Genomic DNA, 19,058 nt, shown 5'->3' on the forward strand with positions numbered 1-19,058 from the left:
AGTCCTCTGTAGCACACCCTCATGTTTGTAAGTGTCTGTAATAGTATTGTTCTGGTACTGAAGTTTTAAAAACATCCAATTCGCACTAACATTTAAGCGCCACTGAGCGAGTTCATAAACAATGCTGATTTGCTATAGTATTCATCAGTGCTCAACAGAAATGACTGTGATTGGCTGTAAAGGTCATCAGTATACCGACCTATAGCAACTGCAAACACAGATAGACGGACACTGTAGCATTTAAAGCTGTGAAGATCAGTTGATTCATCAGTGGATAGCTTGTCAGTGTTTGCGCTCGGTAAACATCTGTGAAGTGGTTGACCTTCACTGCAAATGATTTCATTAACTTGAGTTTGATGAATGGCATCTAAAACGTGTGTTTGGGGAAAAAAAACATTAGCTAACTAGTGCCATTTCCCTTAACTTAGCTGAAAATGAGGTCCAGTATCCCATTTTATTTTCACTGTTTATTCAAAACGGACCATCGGGTCACTCAGAAGGCGGTGAAGTGATACATTTGTGTCACTTTGTCTTTGCTGATAAGATATACAGCCAGGTACACAACATTCCTGTGTGACTCAGGCGATACTTCTCAATTTTGCTGTTTAAAATGGCGGCCGCGTGAAATCAGTCTATTGGTTTGCTACCACTTGAGGCAGGTAAATCCTCATTTGAGGTGAACGAGGTCAACAGGTGTTTGTTATCAAGAAAAGAGCAAGCAGAGAGGAAGAGTGTTTAATGTGGTTTGTAGAGAGTTGAGACTCACTCGCTCTCTCTTAGTGCTTCCTCCCCGGCCGCTGCGATCTTCCTGTAGCAGTAAACCATCTCCACCACCAGCCACAACTGCAGCCCGATGATGGACACGTACATCATCACCTCAGACAAGATGGACGCCATGCCTCGGGTAGCTGAAGGTAAGACAAAACCCAAATTCAATTCACAAACATATATGTAACCCTGGATCACAAAAACAAGTCTTGTGTTGTGCGGGTATATGGATGGAATAGTCTTTGTATGAGCAAAATTATATATTATTTTACATTTTTTGATCATTTTTAATGATGATAATGTTATTTGCAGTGTTTTTTGGGGGGGATTGTAATTTTCTCCGCCATTAAAATCACATAATTTTCGGGTCCGATTTTTATTCTTTGTTTCAAATAAGAGCCTCTTATGTGTTTCCCTTTATAGCTTGTTGGTTTGGTTTATGGTTTCTAAGATTTTATCAAAGTTTTTTTGTAATCCATATAGAAACAATACTTCTAGAACAAGTACTGCTGAAAAAAGCGAGCACCAACAATCTTTATTTTAGTGTGAACTATCCCTTTAAGAAAAAGGCTGGGTTTTACGCTGCATGGTTCAAGTGACCCAAACTCACGCTTTCATTTCAATTTTAGTCCCAAACCTTACATTTTATATACTAGAAGAAAAAAAGCATTCATATTGTCATATAGCACAGGTCTTCAAGAATGTTCGAGAGGGAGAGAGAGCGAGCGCTACATCCACCACGTAAACAATAAATAAAACTGCTGCATACACCACGTGCATAAATCACACCATGAACATTATATTAAGATGCCTACTGGTTTAAAAAAAGCCTAGATTAAAAGAAGATGGCCAAATGAGAACTTTTCTTTCATTAACAATAGTAAAACAACTTGTCCAGAAGAATAAAAAAATGAAACCCTGAGACCTGATTAAATACAGGAATGGATCTTTAATTATCAGCTGTCAGTCAGCGCCCGCTCTTTTTTTCTTTTTTTCTTGGTCATTGCGTCTAGTCATTGTGTGCAGTGTAAATGCAGATAATCGGGTACGAGTCTCTTTTAAAAGATGATAAAAGCAGGTCATCAAAAAATCTGATATAGTCACAAAGAATTGACCATCGAGATCTGCAGTGTAAATGCGGCCAAAGAGTGTAGAATTCCAGATTCTGTTAGGTAAAGATCATATACCAGATATGAAGACGTGTGGTAATTTCTTTTCATAACTCTATTAAAACTTAATTTATGATTAGTGAAGTGCATTTCTAAGAAGTGAATTCTGACAAGTTTAAAGGTCCTGTGAAGTGCTTTGAAATGTGCATTTTTACTCTACGTTTGACGTAAACCGAAACACTAAGAGAACAGGAGGCATAGAGTAGCTCCTCCCCTTTAAAAAAACAGCCAATAGTGTTTTGTTTTTCACAGCTCTGCCAGTAAGAGTGGTTGAGCTCAAGCGCATCAAACGTAAATTGTCCTGAAGTGGGTGGGGCAGGCTTAGAGAGTATTCGATTGGTCAAGATTTGATGAGAAACTGAAGAAACTGAGGTGGCGTGAATAAAACCATTGATCCTACCCAGCCAGGACATTTTTGAAAAGATTTGTCAGATATAGATACATGCTGCTGTTTCTGTAATATACCCAATGAAACTGCTGATCATATTTTTTGGAATTGCCCTCATACACAATGCTTTTGGATTGAACTTTCCTTGGTCATTCATCGCAAAATATTAACGGGATTCTTGTTATCTTTTAAGGATATCCTATTGGGTTTTTTCAATACTCCTGATGATAAAAGCAAGGAATATTTCATTATTAATCTCTTTTTAATCCTTGCTAAATTCCATATACACCGCTGTAAATTCTCTCAACGTATACCTTGTTTTATTGTTTTTGAAAAGGAAATTCAACAGTACATTAGAACTATTGCTTCCTCTAAAAATCTTAAAGCTATTAGAACTGTTAACTTATTTTCATTTTTTAATTTTCTTAATACATAATTTTATATTATTTTTAATTATTTTTTTTCTCTTGTATGTGCCTATTTGATGCTTTACTTCTCTGTAAAACTCATGTACACTCGTTGTAATAAATTTGTATGAAGTTGTTATTGTTACCCTGACTTTAATAAAAATAAATAAATCAAAAAAACCATTCATCCATTTGGGTGGAAGTGACAAACTACAAGCTTTACAGGATTAAATTAGTTTTATATCTACTATATACATGAATTTAGTCTGTTTTGGTGCACACTAGCTTATAGATATCCTAAAAACAAACAATACTGAGACTAACATCTAAAAAGCTTTATTTAATTACATTTAATTAATTCCTCTTGAGGTGATTTTAGGGGACCTCTTGAGGTGATTTTTTTTTTTTTTTTTTTGTCTCGGCCAAATATTGCATATGCCTAACAAACATCAATGGAAAACTTATTTATTCAGCCATTTCCAACAATTGACACTTGTGACGATCCAGGTTCACATATTTGGCTACATTTCATTTAATCACATTGTCTAAGGATAATTTTAATCTAATAGGATTAAACTACTGTTGCAGACAGAAGATGCACAGGAGTTTAAAGCGTATTATAAGCATAATTGTACACGTTTGAGCATTTAGGATTATGTAAGATAGACACTGTTTCATAATGATCAGTAGTGACATCAGTGCTGATGCGAGTCTAAATCAGCCTCTGACATGAAGTTGCGTCTGATCGAATTATCACTGTAAGCATATGTGATGTGAACACGGATGTTCTCAGCAGAAAACAACAGGCACAATGATTTCTCGAAAGTTCCTTTTGACTTAAGTTCCAATCGAAATTATAGATTAGTTGTTAATTTTTGCATTGTAATAAAAGGTTAGTTTTATTTAGTTAGATTTATTTATTCTGCCACACTCCGTTTAAAATTGTACTTTAGATTTGGATTTGAACTTTATTGAAGCCTCATTTCAGACATTTAAAGACTTTCAATATAGAACATGTGGCTGTAGAAAAAAGTACAAAGTATTAAAAACTTTTATAAAAGAGTTATCTGTACAAGCAGAAACATGAAAATATATGGAGTACACTAAAACAGCACAATATATTTATACAAGTTTATATAAATTTATTCTGCCAAACTCAGTTTAAATTTGTACTTTAGATTTGGATTTGAACTCTATTGAAGCCTCTTTTCAATTTAAGGACACATCCAAGCATTTATCACAAGTTCATTTTTTCAAAGTTGGCATTACTTATATTTCAATATATTAGTTGATCTCAGTTAACAAAAAAAGGATAGGAACCTATAGAATGCTTTACAGTAAGATACTTGTGTATATACGTTAAATTAGTCAGTATCAAACCCAAAGCTGAAACTAATTTAACAAAATAACTGAAATGATTAAATAAAATGAGATCATGGTGTAAAAATTAGCACACCCTTAATGAATGTGTTAGAGAAAAAATATTAAATACATTTGATCATTCTGTCTGTTTGCAGCACTTCACTTGAATAAAGGGCATCTATTTGACCCATTTTTAAAATTTAAGTCTTAAAAAGTCTTTTGTGTTTCCAGAATGTGTCTGTAAAGTTTCAGCTCAAAACACCCATCAGAATATTTATTATACCTTTCAGAACATTAGAATTTTCTGCTTGAACACAATGTAGCTGTTTGTTTGCCTGTGCCTTTAATGCTAGTTCTCCCCACCGTTCCCACGTGCCTGTCAGAATCTTCGCCTCAGCTGCATCAGATAAACAGCACAGTGACAGACATGAAGCAGATCTCACCTAATGTTTGTGAGAAATACTACAGTAAGAACTTTCCCAATGATTATTAGATGTATTTGTTGTGAAGTTAATTCAAGCCTTTCTGCAATGATGAGTCACACACACACACACACACACACACAGTGGCGCGTTTTCTTTTGCACTGTTTTTGCATGCAAATGGATTCACGTTAATATCCACTGCTGTATGGATATCTGTTATGTTAATGTACAAAATAAACCTGATTTAAAGTCCACAAATTGATCCTGAAGCATCTTCTTTTATAATTGAACTGACATGCAGCTGTGGTGATAAAGACGATAAAAATCGCTGTAATTCATTACAAACATGCACCATTTTACAAACGTTTCAAACATGTAAAACTCTTTCTTGATCACATTTGATGAAGACTGATGATCACAGAGCGAGGAAGCTCGTTCTGCTTTTGCTCTGTCTTGCTTGTGTTGTCTTTGCTTGCTTTTGTGTGTGTTTTGGCTTGTTATGTGATGTGATATTGATGTTAATTTAGAGTTTTGATTTTGGTCTTGTTCTTGTGTTGATCGCTGTTACCGTCTTGTATGTGTGCTTGTGGAAATCCCCTGATCTCTGGCGTCAGCCTTCCGCTGGGATTTGAGGAGTGTAGATGTCACGTGACATACATCTCGCATCATGTAGATAACTCCACTGTCTAAACACACTAGTTGTAAACACACTACCGCTGTAAGTTTTCTCCGTATTTTTGGTTAGTAGAGTAGATTTAGTTATAGCCTGAAAACGCTGAAGATGTTGTGTTTGTTTATTTTCTATTAGCTAGTTTAGAGGGTAGATATTAGCTAGATTTGGGTGTTTTGTTATATTGCTTTTATTTATTTGGCGCCACTTAATTCTCGTTTCCCCAACCATAATATACGTTGATTTATTCTCTTTTGTGTGATCTTGTAAATAATACTTTCTTTTCTGTTTGATTTCTTTCACTATTGTAAATAAATTCACTTATTTTTGCAGTATTTTGGTTGTTGTGTTGAAATTTTGCCACCTACTCACCACAAATTTTAACCACATTAAATGTTACCTCTTAAACCCTAGAGCAAAACTATAAAGTCGTAACAATATCACTCCAGTATGACTGTGGACACACTATACATACAGTTCTGTCCAAACAGCTTACAAAATCACAGAAAATCACAGAGATCATTTTCATCATAGAAAGGGCACCTGTTTTATCTTTCTAGTCCTAAAGATATTAGGTAATTTATTTAAATGAACATAACTGCTAAATAATGCTTTGTTTAAATGGACCAAAATGTATTGTCTATATTCACTAAGAAATGGATAGAAGTATTTATTATTAAAGGGGCTGTAGTAAATGCATGTAAATTCATTCATTAATTTCACTTAGTCCCTTATTTATCAGGGGTCGCCACAGTGGAATGAACTGCCAACTATACCGGCATATGTTTTACACAGTGGACGCCCTTCCAGCCCCAACCCATTCCTGGGAAACACCCATACATATACTATGGCCAATTTAGCTCATCCAATTCACCTATAGCGCATGTCTTTGAACTGTGGGGGAAACTGGAGCACCCGGAGGAAACCCACTCAAACACTGGAAGAACATGCAAACTCCACACAGAAATGTCAACTGGCCCAGCTGGGACTTTTCAAACGTTCTTCAAAATATCTATCTCCTTTTGTGTTCAATAAACTGAAATAGCTTCATAACAAGCGGAGCATGAGTAAATAGCAGCATTTTTATAGTTGGGTGAACTATCCCTTTAATCATGTAGACACAAATCAGAATAAGGCGCTGATAAGATAATCAGGCTGAAAGAAGACACAAAATCCTCTGCAGTTCAGGGCGTGTGCATGACGACAGATGAGTCAACACTGAATGGAAGAGTCTTTGAGATGTCAGAATCAAGGACACTGTCATTGCCTTTACACACAGCCCTCAATGAAATGTGTTGTCATAGCAGCAGCAGTATCATGGCTCTTTATCACTGCTGTCCTTGACTCAACAAATACTTCATTTTTCAAAGCAAGTGTGGTGATTAAGAACACAATGCACCGATTTATGGCCAGAGTCATTTGCATTTTTATACAAACATTTACTGTATTCATTTAAACTACATTTACATATATGGACAGCACAGTGGCTTAGTGGTTAGCACTGTAGCCTTACAGCAAGAAGGTTGCTGGATCGAGTCCCAGCTGGACTAGTTGGCATTTTTGTGTGGAGTTTTCATGTTGGAGTGGGTTGCTCCGGTTGCTCCGGTTTCCCCCACCATCCAAAGACATGCGCTATAGGAGAATTAGGTAAGCTATATTGGCCATATTGTATGAGTGTGTGTGTGTGTGTGTGTGTGTGTGTGTGTGTGAATCCAAGAGTGTGTGGGTGTTTCCTAGAACTGGGTTGCAGCTGGAAGGCCATCTGCTGCGTAAAAGTTGGCAGTTCATTCTGCTGTGGCGACCCCTGATAGATAAGGGACTAAGCCAAAGGAAAATGAATGAATCAAAGTAAAAATGGACCTACCATGGCCTACTACGCTGATGGTGATGAACTTGGTGGCGTTGGTGTGGTACTCGTAATTGGGGAAGACGAGGATTCGGTCGAAGAAGCATCGAAAGGTGCCGGTGTCGTTGAAGGTGACGTTGAGGATGTAAACTGAGCCGTCCTGCACATCTTCTGTTTTTTTACTGCCGTTCCAGGCCAGGCGGCTTTCGAAGCGCTCGTCCGTTATGCTGGCTGTCATTTCTGCATAAGTGTAGATCTAGTTGTAAGAAAAAGAGCTTTCATCAACATGTGAGACTGCTATGACAAATAACCACTTCAGCAAGAAATTCCTTTTGTTTTTAACCAAGATTAAAAACAAATGCTTGGTGTGGGAGTCCAACATATTCTCTACTCCGAAAAGTAGACATAGTATTTGATTCAGCAAACATGCACACAATTGGCTCTATTCTAAGGGTCTAGGCACAAAGTCTAAAGCACAGAGTGCAAAAGTAATAAGGGTGTGCCCGAATCCACTTTTGCTATTTTAAGGATAGAAAAAATGTGGTCTGCACCCCGGCGCATGGTCTAACAGGTTTGTGCTTATTCTCTTGATGACCAAAACATGCATTAACCAATCGAGTTATATCCAAACACACGGCCTATTCTTATGGCCCATATAATGATGCATACGTCTCCAAAACCCAACAGATGGACAAATCTAAACTTGTTTTTATTAAAACAAATATAAATGTGCATATAATCAATAATACTACTAATCATAATAACATTATACAAAAGCAAATTGTCATGAATGAACTGAAAAGGCCTTCAGAGATGAAGGCATGAAGACAGTAGTTTTTATATTTATGTAGAAAATAATAATTTTTGTGACATTTTAATCCTTTAATTCTTGTTTATTTGTATAGATATTTGTGTATTGCTGTACATCCTGTGTGTATTAAGCAATGTGTAAGCGTTTAAGGTGCACAACTAACGCACTCTGCGCTAGACTTTAGACCTGCTTTCAGCTGGTCAATTGCGCAGTCTATTTTAGTTCCTAAAAATAGCAACATGCCAACAATGCACCTAAACACACCTCCTTTCTAGACTGGAACACCCATGAGTCCACAAAGTGGCGCAAATGGATTTGCTATTTAAACAGCGTGACGCAAATTGGTGAAAAATAGGGTTGCGTTGGTCTGAAAATAGCAACAAATTGTGCCAAACATGTCTTGCGCCTTATTGTGCTGGGTGTCCAAAGTGTTTGAGTCTCTAAAAATCACTGGTTAATCAGACACAAAGGTTGTTGGCTGATAGACTGTTGTTATTGTCTGTGTTTTGCTCTTCGTTGACTATTGTTTACAAAACAAAATGGCCGAGCCATACAAATCATGTCATATCATTTTTGTTTTGTCAAATTATTGAATGAACCATTGAAACTTATTGCAAAACATCTGAGGCAATTATATTGTTTGAAATTAGATTTAAATTCATTCATGCAATCATTTTCCTTCGACTGAGGCTCTATTTCAGAGGTAGCCACAGCGGAATTATCAACTATTTCAGCATATGTTTTACGCAGTGGATGCCCTTCTAGCCACAACCCAGTACTGGGAAACACCCATAAACACTCATTTTGACACAAACTCAAACACTACGGCTAATTTAGTGTATCCCATTCACCTATAGCGCATGTCGTTGGACTGTGGGGGGAAACCAGAGCTCCCAGAGGAAACCCACACCATCGCGGGGGGAACATGCAAACTCCACACAGAAATGCCAACTGGCCCAGCTGGGACTCGAACCAGCGACCTTCTTGCTGTGAGGCAACAGTGCTACCCACTGAGCCACCAACACATAAATAATCCAAATAAGTAAATGATGACAGACGTTTCATTTGTCCACACTGATTATTGTGCATATAAAAACGGATTTGAAAAAGCAACTGCACATTAATTTAGGAAATCCATGATGTGTGTGTGCGTGTGTGTGTGTGTGGTGGAAAAAAAGGCAGCATCTGTCTCTGTCACGAGAAGCTGCGATGCCTATTCTCTGTCTCATACTCACGTGTGTGAATTCACTCTCCCCTTTGGCCATGAACCACCAGTCCACCGTGGCGGAGGCAACCACTTCTCCTCTCATCTTGCAAGAGATACAGGTCAGTTTGAAGCCTTTTCCCGCCACTGCCTCTGTGTCAGAGTCGACCTCCACACACGCTCCATAGCAGAGCCATGCTACAGAAAAACAACAGACCTTCAGAAACAGAAACGGCTTTACTGTATTTCTTAAAAATGCTCTATTACGTCTTACTGATGTCCACTTTCTGTTTTGAGCTGACAGGCATTATTTCTTCTAAATCTTCTGTTTTTTTTTGCGTGCGTTCCCTTTTTTATTACCATGATTAATCATTATGCATGCTGTCTGTTTTAGTTCAAGGCAGAGCGTTTTCTTGCAAGCTTTATTTCCACTCATATAAACTGTGCATTAAAATTGTCCAAATTAACTGTGCATATTTAATGTTTGTTTTTTTGACTCCACAGAAAAATTCTTGAGGGGAAATAAACTGTCAGCAGCGAGCCGTGATCCTTTTTTTTGACTCATTATTCTCATATATAGACGCAAGTTTCTATATATGCCAGGATATATGCCAAACACTTGCAGAAGGGAACACACCTGATATTCCAGGTATCTTTCTCTCACACTTCACCCTGCAGTATCCAAAGAAGCATCTGCATCGATCTCAACCAATCACCTTTTTGCAAATCTGACCTCTGGAGAAGTGTTTATATGTGCGCAGTGAGATGAGGGACAGGAAACATCGCACACATCAATGTATTACTATTAACTACAGCCGTCCTGCTATTTTTTTTATGGACATCTCTTTACTGTGTTATTCTGGAAAACAATATTTATCATTTGCTTTTGATGGCTGAGAGGAAAGGAAGGTAGGAAGGAATGAAGGAAGGAGGAAAGAGAAAACATTGGTGGCACACCAACTGGAAGACAAGAGAAGAAGAAAACAAGAAAGAGAAAGTAGACAGAGTTAAATGTTTTTTTTTTCACATCACATCACAGATTATTGACAGATTATTGATTTACTGGCTTCTGATTGGCTGTGGAGAAAAGGAAGAAAGGTAGATTGGGAAGGAAAGAGAGTTGTTAACAGACATCTTACAGGAGGAAGGGGTTAAACACACACTGAAACTCCTACAAAAGCAAATTACCTAAAGAAACCCAAATTACTACCTAAACCTAAATTACTGATACTGAATTCTACACATTTTTCTAAGTTATTACCCGGGACTCGAACCAGCGACCTTCTTGCTGTTACAGGCGACAGTGCTAACCACTGAGCCACCATTTATAAAACAGATAAATAGATTTTTTCATGTAATGCTGACTTTAAGTGAACATCTGGGCATTTAAAACTAAACTTCAAATAAGAAGACCATCAAAGGATGCCATATACTGGGAGGGACAGAGACAATGCTCTTAAAACAGAGGGACCGTATATGTGCACTACATGCTGACCTCAGACCTGTCAAAAAACTGCCATCTAAACTTCTGTCAATGTCACTGCGACAGTGGGGTCATTACATAACCCTTTTTGCAGAGATTACATTATGCAACTTACTCCAGATTAGACTGCACAATGACTGCTTAATCCCAGGATTGAATTAATGCATTAAAGAGTAGAATTAAGCGCTTTTTACCACTGACAGAAATTTCGGCAAAACACTGTAACATAAACATTGGATCGGCTCATGTAGTTCCTGGGAATTGAACCCATGACCTTCATGTTGTTTGCACCATGAGCTGCAGAACCTCTGACAGAGAAGAAAAGGCCTTTTGGGAGCTGATTCAGGCTTTCAACATAAAAACAAGCCGCCGAGGACAACGTTTCCATGCCAATTAGCTGTATGGCAGTGACATATACACTCTGGCCTCTCGGGAAATGGCAAGATCTGTGACAAACAGTGGAGACTTTCCATAGAAACAAAGGCGCTTTAATACATCGGCCAATATGTGATATCATGTCCAGCATTTCCGTCCTTGTGTCTAACAATCACTGCCGTTCTCATCTCTTTACTCTAATCTCTAAAATTAATCTACAAAGGACGATATTGTTGGTCAAGGGTGAATGGCGAGCTTCACTGATATTTCCCCAGGCGATCAGATCTGAAGACAAAGCCTTTTCATTTGAGCTCCAAGAAACTTGTTTTTCTGCAATACATTATTGATGATGGGATAACAAGGACACAGTAATATCCATTTTCCTCATGCAACTATCATTTCCTCAACTTCTCAATTAAACCGGAGTACACTTTGAAGGTGCCATAGAAGGAATATCTGGATATATACATAGGTATAGTTAAATAATAAGTGTTCAGTGCATGGAAATGACTTACACTGAGCCTTAAACATCATTTTCTAGTTCTCCTTTAAATCAAGTTTGTGTAAATTCCTGGTGAAAAACAGGCCGATCAGAACAAAACAAATGTCTCGGATATTTGACAATGAATTATTAATATGAACACCCCCAGCAGCGATTGGCCACAATATTTCCTAGTGAGATTACAATAGTATATTTTCCCGCTATTTTCTAAGTTTAAAGGGCATCTTTTGTAAGCTGTTTGGACAGAACTGTGTGTAGGTATAGTGTGTCCACAGTTTTCCCTGCCCACCAAAATGATTGGTGATACAAAATGATACAGCCACGTATTAATATGTCTCCGTAGTAATGTGTATAATCATATCCACAAGACAGGACGTGTGAGCAACTGGGATTAAAGTTAAACACTATGTGTGTTTGTTTTGTACGTGAACTTTGTTACGACATTGTGTGTGACTCATCGTTAAAGAAAGGCTTGAATTAACTCCACAACAAATACATCAAATAATCATTGGGAAAGTTCTTACTGTAATATTTCTTACAAACATTACGTGAGATCTGCGTCCTTCAATGTCTGTAACTGAGCTGTTTATCTGATGCAGCTAAGCAGAGATTGAGACACTCAATGTGCTCCAATATTCTGAAAGGTATAATAAATAATCTGATGGGTGTTTTGAGCTGATACTTTACAGACACATTCTGGAGACACAAAAGACTTCTCTTCCATCTTGAAAAAGGGGTAAAATAGGTGCCCTTTAACACAACTTATTATACTTCCAAAGCACGTGGGACTCTTATTTTGAAACTGGGACTTTAATTATAGAGCTCTTAGGTAATGTTTGATGCAACATGCATGGAGCATCACATCTTATTGTGAGAACTCCAATTACTGAAAAGCTGGGTTTATTTATTATCTCTATTCAGTTTATTTGTTATAAAGTTTATATTCGTTATATATGTTTAATCTTTCTATTTATATCAGTTTACCAGAAGATCCAGAGATAGCTCACTTGCTCTTTGATAACATCAATATTTCAACTGTCATTTAACAAGGAATCTACTCAATTTGTTAAAACAGCTTTTGACAATGACATGCACACAGACTTTTAATATTCAGTCAGCCAGCTCAAGCAATTCCAGTGAACTGTTATGCCATTACATGCCAAAATCGCTGTGTTTACGACCTGATTTCTTTAAAAATTAATTATCTTAACTGATTGATTGATATACAATATAAACTGGGTCTCAAACTGTACAAGAAGCACTAGATTAAATAACATTGTTCGGCATCGTCTTTAAAATTTGGACATTTATTTTAACCCAGTATTTTCAACAGAGTTTTTGTGCTCATCTTGCACTTGCGTTCACGCGTTTTTTTTTTTACTCGTTTTACACTTAAACAGCAAAATTATGCTGACCACTATTTAACTGGTTATATTTTAATAACATTACAACATCGATGCTGTAAAAGGAACATTATGGTATTGATTCATAATAATATTTCATATGAATATTCATATAAACCTTTCTCCGGACATTTATCGGTGGCTGAAAAACACTTGCTGTGCGTAGTCCATTTATGTATAATTATTTTGCATGTGTGTATCTCAGAGTACATAATGCTGTATGAGCATCAGTACTGATACGAGCCCAGAGAGCGTCAGCGCATAGTTCATTAATATTCATGACCCTTCCAAATAAGGTCAAAACAGAACATTTTATCCTTAGGGCCAATTCCTAGGGTTGTCATGCAAAACTGTTTCTGGAGTATTTAGGTCACAGACTGTACCTTATACACTGTAAAAGAAAATCCTGGGTTCCACACAAATCAAGTTAACTAAATTGTATTTACAAATTAAAGTGGATTGAGCAAAAAACAACTGTTGACCCAAAAAAACTCAAGAATTGTGTTGTTTCAGCTCATTTTAAATAAGTAGTTTGAACAACTAACAGAAGTATTTTTTGAGAGTATGTAAGCATCAGAGAACAATTGAAATAAATTGCATCAATGCGTTGTATGGCACCCTTAAATATTAAACCAGTGAGAGTCGATATTCATCCAGCATGTTTTTGAGATGATGGTATGCTGATTTAGTTATTGCAGCATTTCGCAACAACATTTCCTACAGAGATTACGACAATATCTTTTCTCGCTATTTTAGTTTATTAAGTTTAACACAACTTATTATATTTATATTTTGTTTTAACCAAGTATTTTCAATGGAGTTTCTGCTCGTTAATATTCATGACCCTTCCAAATAAGGTCAAAACAGATCATTTTATCCTAGGGTCAATTCCTAGAGTTGTAAATGGACATGTAAAACTGTAAATCTACACTGTAAAAAAAAAATCCTGGCTTCCACACAATCCCTTCATGTTGTCCCAACACAAATTGATCGTTAACTTAGTTTTTCCAAATTAAGTGGATTAAACTTAGAACAATTACGTTGTCCCAAAAAAACCCCTCAGTAATTGTGTTTCAACTCATTTTAATTAAGTAGTTTGAACAACTACTTATATAAAATCAGCTAAAACAACAGAATTCCTGTTTTTTAGGACAATTTAATTGTTTTAAGTCCGATCCAATTTTTGAGTGTATGTAAATATCAATGCGTTCTATGGCACCTTTAAATATTAAACCAGTGAGAGCCGTTGTTCATCATACAGTATATTCGCTTGTCCAGATTTAACATTCACACTCTCTCTCTTCCTCCCCCATCATCTCATCCTCTTTTCGACTTGCTCACGTGTGCTTTCAGACACACCTTTTCTCAGATGCACATCGGTTTTCCACAGCACCAGACGTGTGCATGTACAAAACCTGCGTCACATCTTTCTAAGGGAGCATGACAGTGCTGGATTCTGCTGAAATCTGCTTAGGATATAAAGACCTCGCTCCTCATTGGTTTGCTTGTTTCTAGGCCTCCGTTTCCAGCCTCTGTTAAATGATTAATAGCCATCTTCCTTCTCCCTCCAGCTTTTCTCGGCTTTGCACATTGGTCTAATCAGCAAAACAGCCTTCCTGCCTGTTAATGCGCAGAGCTTCTTTCTTGACTGTTTGCCAGTAGATCCATTATAGATTGGTTGATCAGCTATATATGCTTATTAAATCATATTTACAAAACATTCAGCAATTTTTAATATTATATGCAGTTGCTTTAGTGGTATACTAATGTTTCAGTAATCTGTAATCTTTGATGACCTTATTAGAATTATTCATTCATTCATTTTCCTTCAGTTTAGTTCCTTTATTTATCAGGGGTTGCCACAGTGGCATGAACCGCCAACTTATCCAGCATATGTTTTACACAGCGTATGCCCTTCCAGCTGCAACCCAGTACTGGGAAACACCCATACACTCTCACATTCACACACATTCACTACGGCCAATTTAGTTTATTCAATTCACCTATAGAGCATGTCTTTGAACTGTGGGGGAAACCGGAGCACCCGGAGGAAACCCACACGGGGAGAACATGCAAACTCCACACAGAAATACCAACTGGTCCAGCTGGGACTCGATCCAGCAACTTACTTGCTGTGAGGGAACAGTGCTAACCACTGAGCCACCGTTCCACCCCTATGTAAAAACATGTTATTTTTGATTTGACTGTAATTGTTTTAGATTCTTTGCAATGCTTTATGGTATTGTAGCTCTTTTAAAACCATTGTTAGTACACAGTCTTGAACCTTTGTCTTTTTGTCTGGCTTTTATATACGTTTTTGTATATTTTATATGGTTTTCCATATAAAGTTTGTAACAAATCTCAGAAACAGGATGATTTGGTTGATTTTAACAAAGCCTTTTTTATCCCTATGAGGAAAAATGAATGTAAACAGCTTATTTTTAGGCCTATTCCTTTTGTGCATAGTTTTCCTTCCTTATTACTTAAATGTGTGTGGTTAGTAAGACTATTTTAAAAGAAATAATACTTTTATTTAACAAGAACGACATTAAAGTTGCTAAAACTCCAATCCCCCAAAAAACTGTCCAAAAATATTGTTTTTTTTAAATAAAAATTAACTATATTTAATAATGCTAATAATAATAATAATAATATAATAATAATATTATAATACATAAAATCTTACCAACCACCAGGGCTTAACATTAACACCCGCCAAGCTGCCAAATGCAGGTAGATTTCAGTTGTGGCGGGTTAGACAGCTGCTCCCACTAGCCACTTTGGCTGGTTAAAAATAATTTTTAAATTGTAGTTTTCTGAAAAGCAGTGTTCGACAATGGATGGATGACAAAGGATGGATGGACCAATATTGATGCAAATGTGATCTTGGAATCAAGAAGCAGCACGACTGACAAAAATCCTTGTGTTCGCGCAAGCAGAAGAAAGCAGGTGAATACCGAATAAGAGGATGAACACTCACGCGCATCACATCTCCTGTGCACGCGAGTGTTCATCCTCTTATTCGGTATTCACCTGCATTACAAAAATTATAATTTTACCTCACTTTTCTACATCGAAGGATAAGTGGCTGCACGGGCATTATAGACAAAGAGCGTGTGTTTGTGTGCATGAAAATGTATTATCCACCCTCCCTGTTAAATTTAATCTAATCCGTGTCCTAAAACACACCCCTTCTCCTGCTTTCACTTCTCATTCTAACGGAGGGAGCGATTCGTTTGTGACTAAATCTCCATTATGAACGACTCGTTCACTTTAGCCGGCAATAATAAAAGTTTCTGGCACTGCAGAATCTTGTTTTCATATTTAATTTACATTGTTTATTTTATTCAACAAAACCAGGATAAGCCTAGTATTTAGTGTAAGTTGGTGCTACTTTGCCTTATGATCAATGCAGTAAGTGACTTTATTATCATCAATAACAGTACTTGTTTAGCACAAAAGTTCATAACGTACAAAATGTAAAAAACTAAATCTTACCTATGAAAATCTAGCATCTAGATTTCACATCTAGCTTTGTGCTACACCTGTAAGCAGCACAAAAGTCCAGCATCTTCACATTAGCTTTAGTCTTGACTAGAGTGGTTGAATGACTTTTGTCCTGAGAGCACTGTACAAATGTGGCAGCGCTATTGACGCATGCTCAATAATTCCCAAATGATGTCTAACAGAGCAAGGAAATTTTCATAGTATGCTTGATAATATTTTTTTCTTCTGGGAAAAATCTTATTTGTCTTGTTTCAGCTAGAATGAAAGCAGTTAAAATATATTTTTCCAATAGTCTACAGAATAAACCATCATTATACAATAACTTGCCTAATTACCCTAACCTGCCTAGTTAACCTAATTAACCTAGTTAAGCCTTTAAATGTCATGTTAAGCTGTATAGAAGTGTCTTGAAAAATATCTAGTCAAATATTATGTACTGTTATCATGGCAAAGATAAAATAAATCAGTTATTAGAGATGAGTTATTAAAACTATCATGTTTAGAAATGTGTTGAAGAAAAATCTCTCCGTTAAATAGAAATTGGGGCAAAAAATAGACAGGGGGGCTGATAATTCTGACATCAACTGTACATATCTATGGCCTAGAGGAAACGCAGCTGGTGCGTTCCTCTTTGAAATAGACGGGACAAAAAGTGGTGATGGTGCAACCACAGTCCAGCTGCTTTTAAGAGCACCAGATAAAAAAAATAAATAATTAAGGATATATATATATATATATATATATATATATATATCCTTTTGTAAGCAGCAGCGGTTTCTGCTTTCGCTTTAACCATTCTTTGAACAGATTAACAGGTCTAACATTAACCGTGTGCATGTGATTATCCTTTCATTATCACACACGGTATGTTTTTGACCTGCTTTCTTTTGCTTACAGTTATTTGTGTTAAAATGGTTTAATTATCATTTTTTACAATAACATTGCTTTAACATGAGATTTAATTCCCCATTTATGTGTAGTTAACCAGTGATCTGGGACCTTCAGCTATGTCTATTAACTATTACTCTGCATATTTTAGATACATGACGATGGTTATTTATTAAATGTCAATTTTTTTTTTTAAAGAAAAGTTTTGTTAAATTAAAAGTGCATGTATACAGCTATATGTTGCTTGTTTTGACCCATTATTTAAAATTTGATGCTAAGCAATAATAATTTATATATTTTTGGTGTGGTCAGAGATAAATTTGGTAAATCCTTAATTTTGAGCCCTGAAAAGTCATGTAAAACCAAAATTAATTGCAATGCGACACAACCCATTTGCTCATGCACATTGAGCAAGCTCATACACACAGACACACACACACACACACACACAAAAGGGCATGTGGATATCACATCTAAATCAAGTCATTTTTTGCCACGGTCAAATGTATGCATATAAAATAGATTTTCCCAACAACAAAATTGTCTACTAGTCACAGTGGCTGGTGCATAAAAAAGTTAATGTCAAACCCTGCCAACCACTAATACTTTGAACAATGGTATTCGCTTACATTAGTGCACATGCACTTAACCAGCTCACAAAGATGTAGTCCATTACAGACTTTCCAGCAATTTATCAAACAGACGCAGTATAAAGCGATGACAAAGACGAACAGTGCGCTCCCACAGTGGATATCTTGTTGCGGTGAATTATATTATTTAGCGTTGTAAAGTGGTGCAGCTTCCGGATGCTTTAAATGAAGACTATTAGAAATCAGGAGCTGACATTATCAGAGTTTATCACACTGTGCGAGTCTCCACCAATTACAGCAAACACCTACTGTGATAAGAGTTTCACTGGCTGGTTAACAGCTGTATCATCTCCTGCTCTAAACACTGTACACCGTACTGCCATTATGTTCACACTGTCTGCTTTGGCTTTGGATGAAGGTTTGGTTGTTAATGAATGATTGTTATAGGTGTGTGATTGTTTCTGAACACTGATGATTAGCTGGCATCGAGTGTTTCGTAGTTGTGAAGAAGTTGTAGCGTTAAACATTAGGAAGTTTGAAATTGAAATACATATGCTGGAAAAGTTGGCGGTTCATTCTGCGGTGACGACCTCTGAAATAGAGGCTAATCCGAAGGAAAATGAATGAATGCTTTTACATAACTGTTAATTTAAAGTTCCATCTATACAAACTACCCATTTTAGGGTGAATTAATGTGAACAGATTGACTCTATTTCATGTACTAAAATAAATGAATACTTTTATTCAATTCATCTTCATTTCTATAGCGTTTTTACAATGTAAATTGTGTCAAAGCAGCTTCACATAGAAGATTATAGTAAACTGAAACTGTTTCAGTCCAGTTTTCAGAGTTTAAATTCAGTTCAGTGTGGTTTAATATTCACTGCTGAAAGTCCAAACACTGAAGAGCAAATCCATCAATGCGCAGCTCCACAAGAACAAATTCAACAAAAACGAACGACCTTAAAGTTGCGTTTAAAACTCCAACCCCCAAAAAACGATCAAAAATGATCGTCTCTTTTCATCAAATAATGCAAATAATAAAATAAAATAAATATATTTAATAATACGTAAAATTTTACCAACCACTGAACCTTTTGAACGATGGTGTTATATGCACATACAATCTTGTAATAACATTAGCACTCACAACAGGTCTATATTTGTGACCCTAGATAATAAGTGTTCATTTTTTTTGACAATGAGGTTTATACATCACCTGAAAGCTAAATAATTTGCAAGGAAATCCTAATTTGTTAGG

The 19,058-nt window shown here is 36.5% G+C and overlaps 1 protein-coding gene across 2 annotated transcripts in view; it reads right to left on the reverse strand.

Moving 5' to 3' along the window:
- Positions 1–19,058, reverse strand: part of scn1ba (sodium channel, voltage-gated, type I, beta a) — a 32,393-nt gene that overhangs the window by 4,868 nt on the left and 8,467 nt on the right. For both annotated transcript variants that reach the window (XM_056475120.1, XM_056475119.1), the window contains exons 2-4: positions 9,081–9,247; positions 7,053–7,290; positions 767–908 (exon numbers count right to left, since the gene is read on the reverse strand). In XM_056475120.1, coding sequence (XP_056331095.1) covers positions 767–908; positions 7,053–7,290; positions 9,081–9,247 — 547 coding nt within the window. The remainder of the gene's footprint in view (positions 1–766; positions 909–7,052; positions 7,291–9,080; positions 9,248–19,058) is intronic.

The sequence above is a fragment of the Danio aesculapii genome, chromosome 16 (genome assembly GCF_903798145.1).
Source record: "Danio aesculapii chromosome 16, fDanAes4.1, whole genome shotgun sequence".
Taxonomy (NCBI): domain Eukaryota; kingdom Metazoa; phylum Chordata; class Actinopteri; order Cypriniformes; family Danionidae; genus Danio; species Danio aesculapii.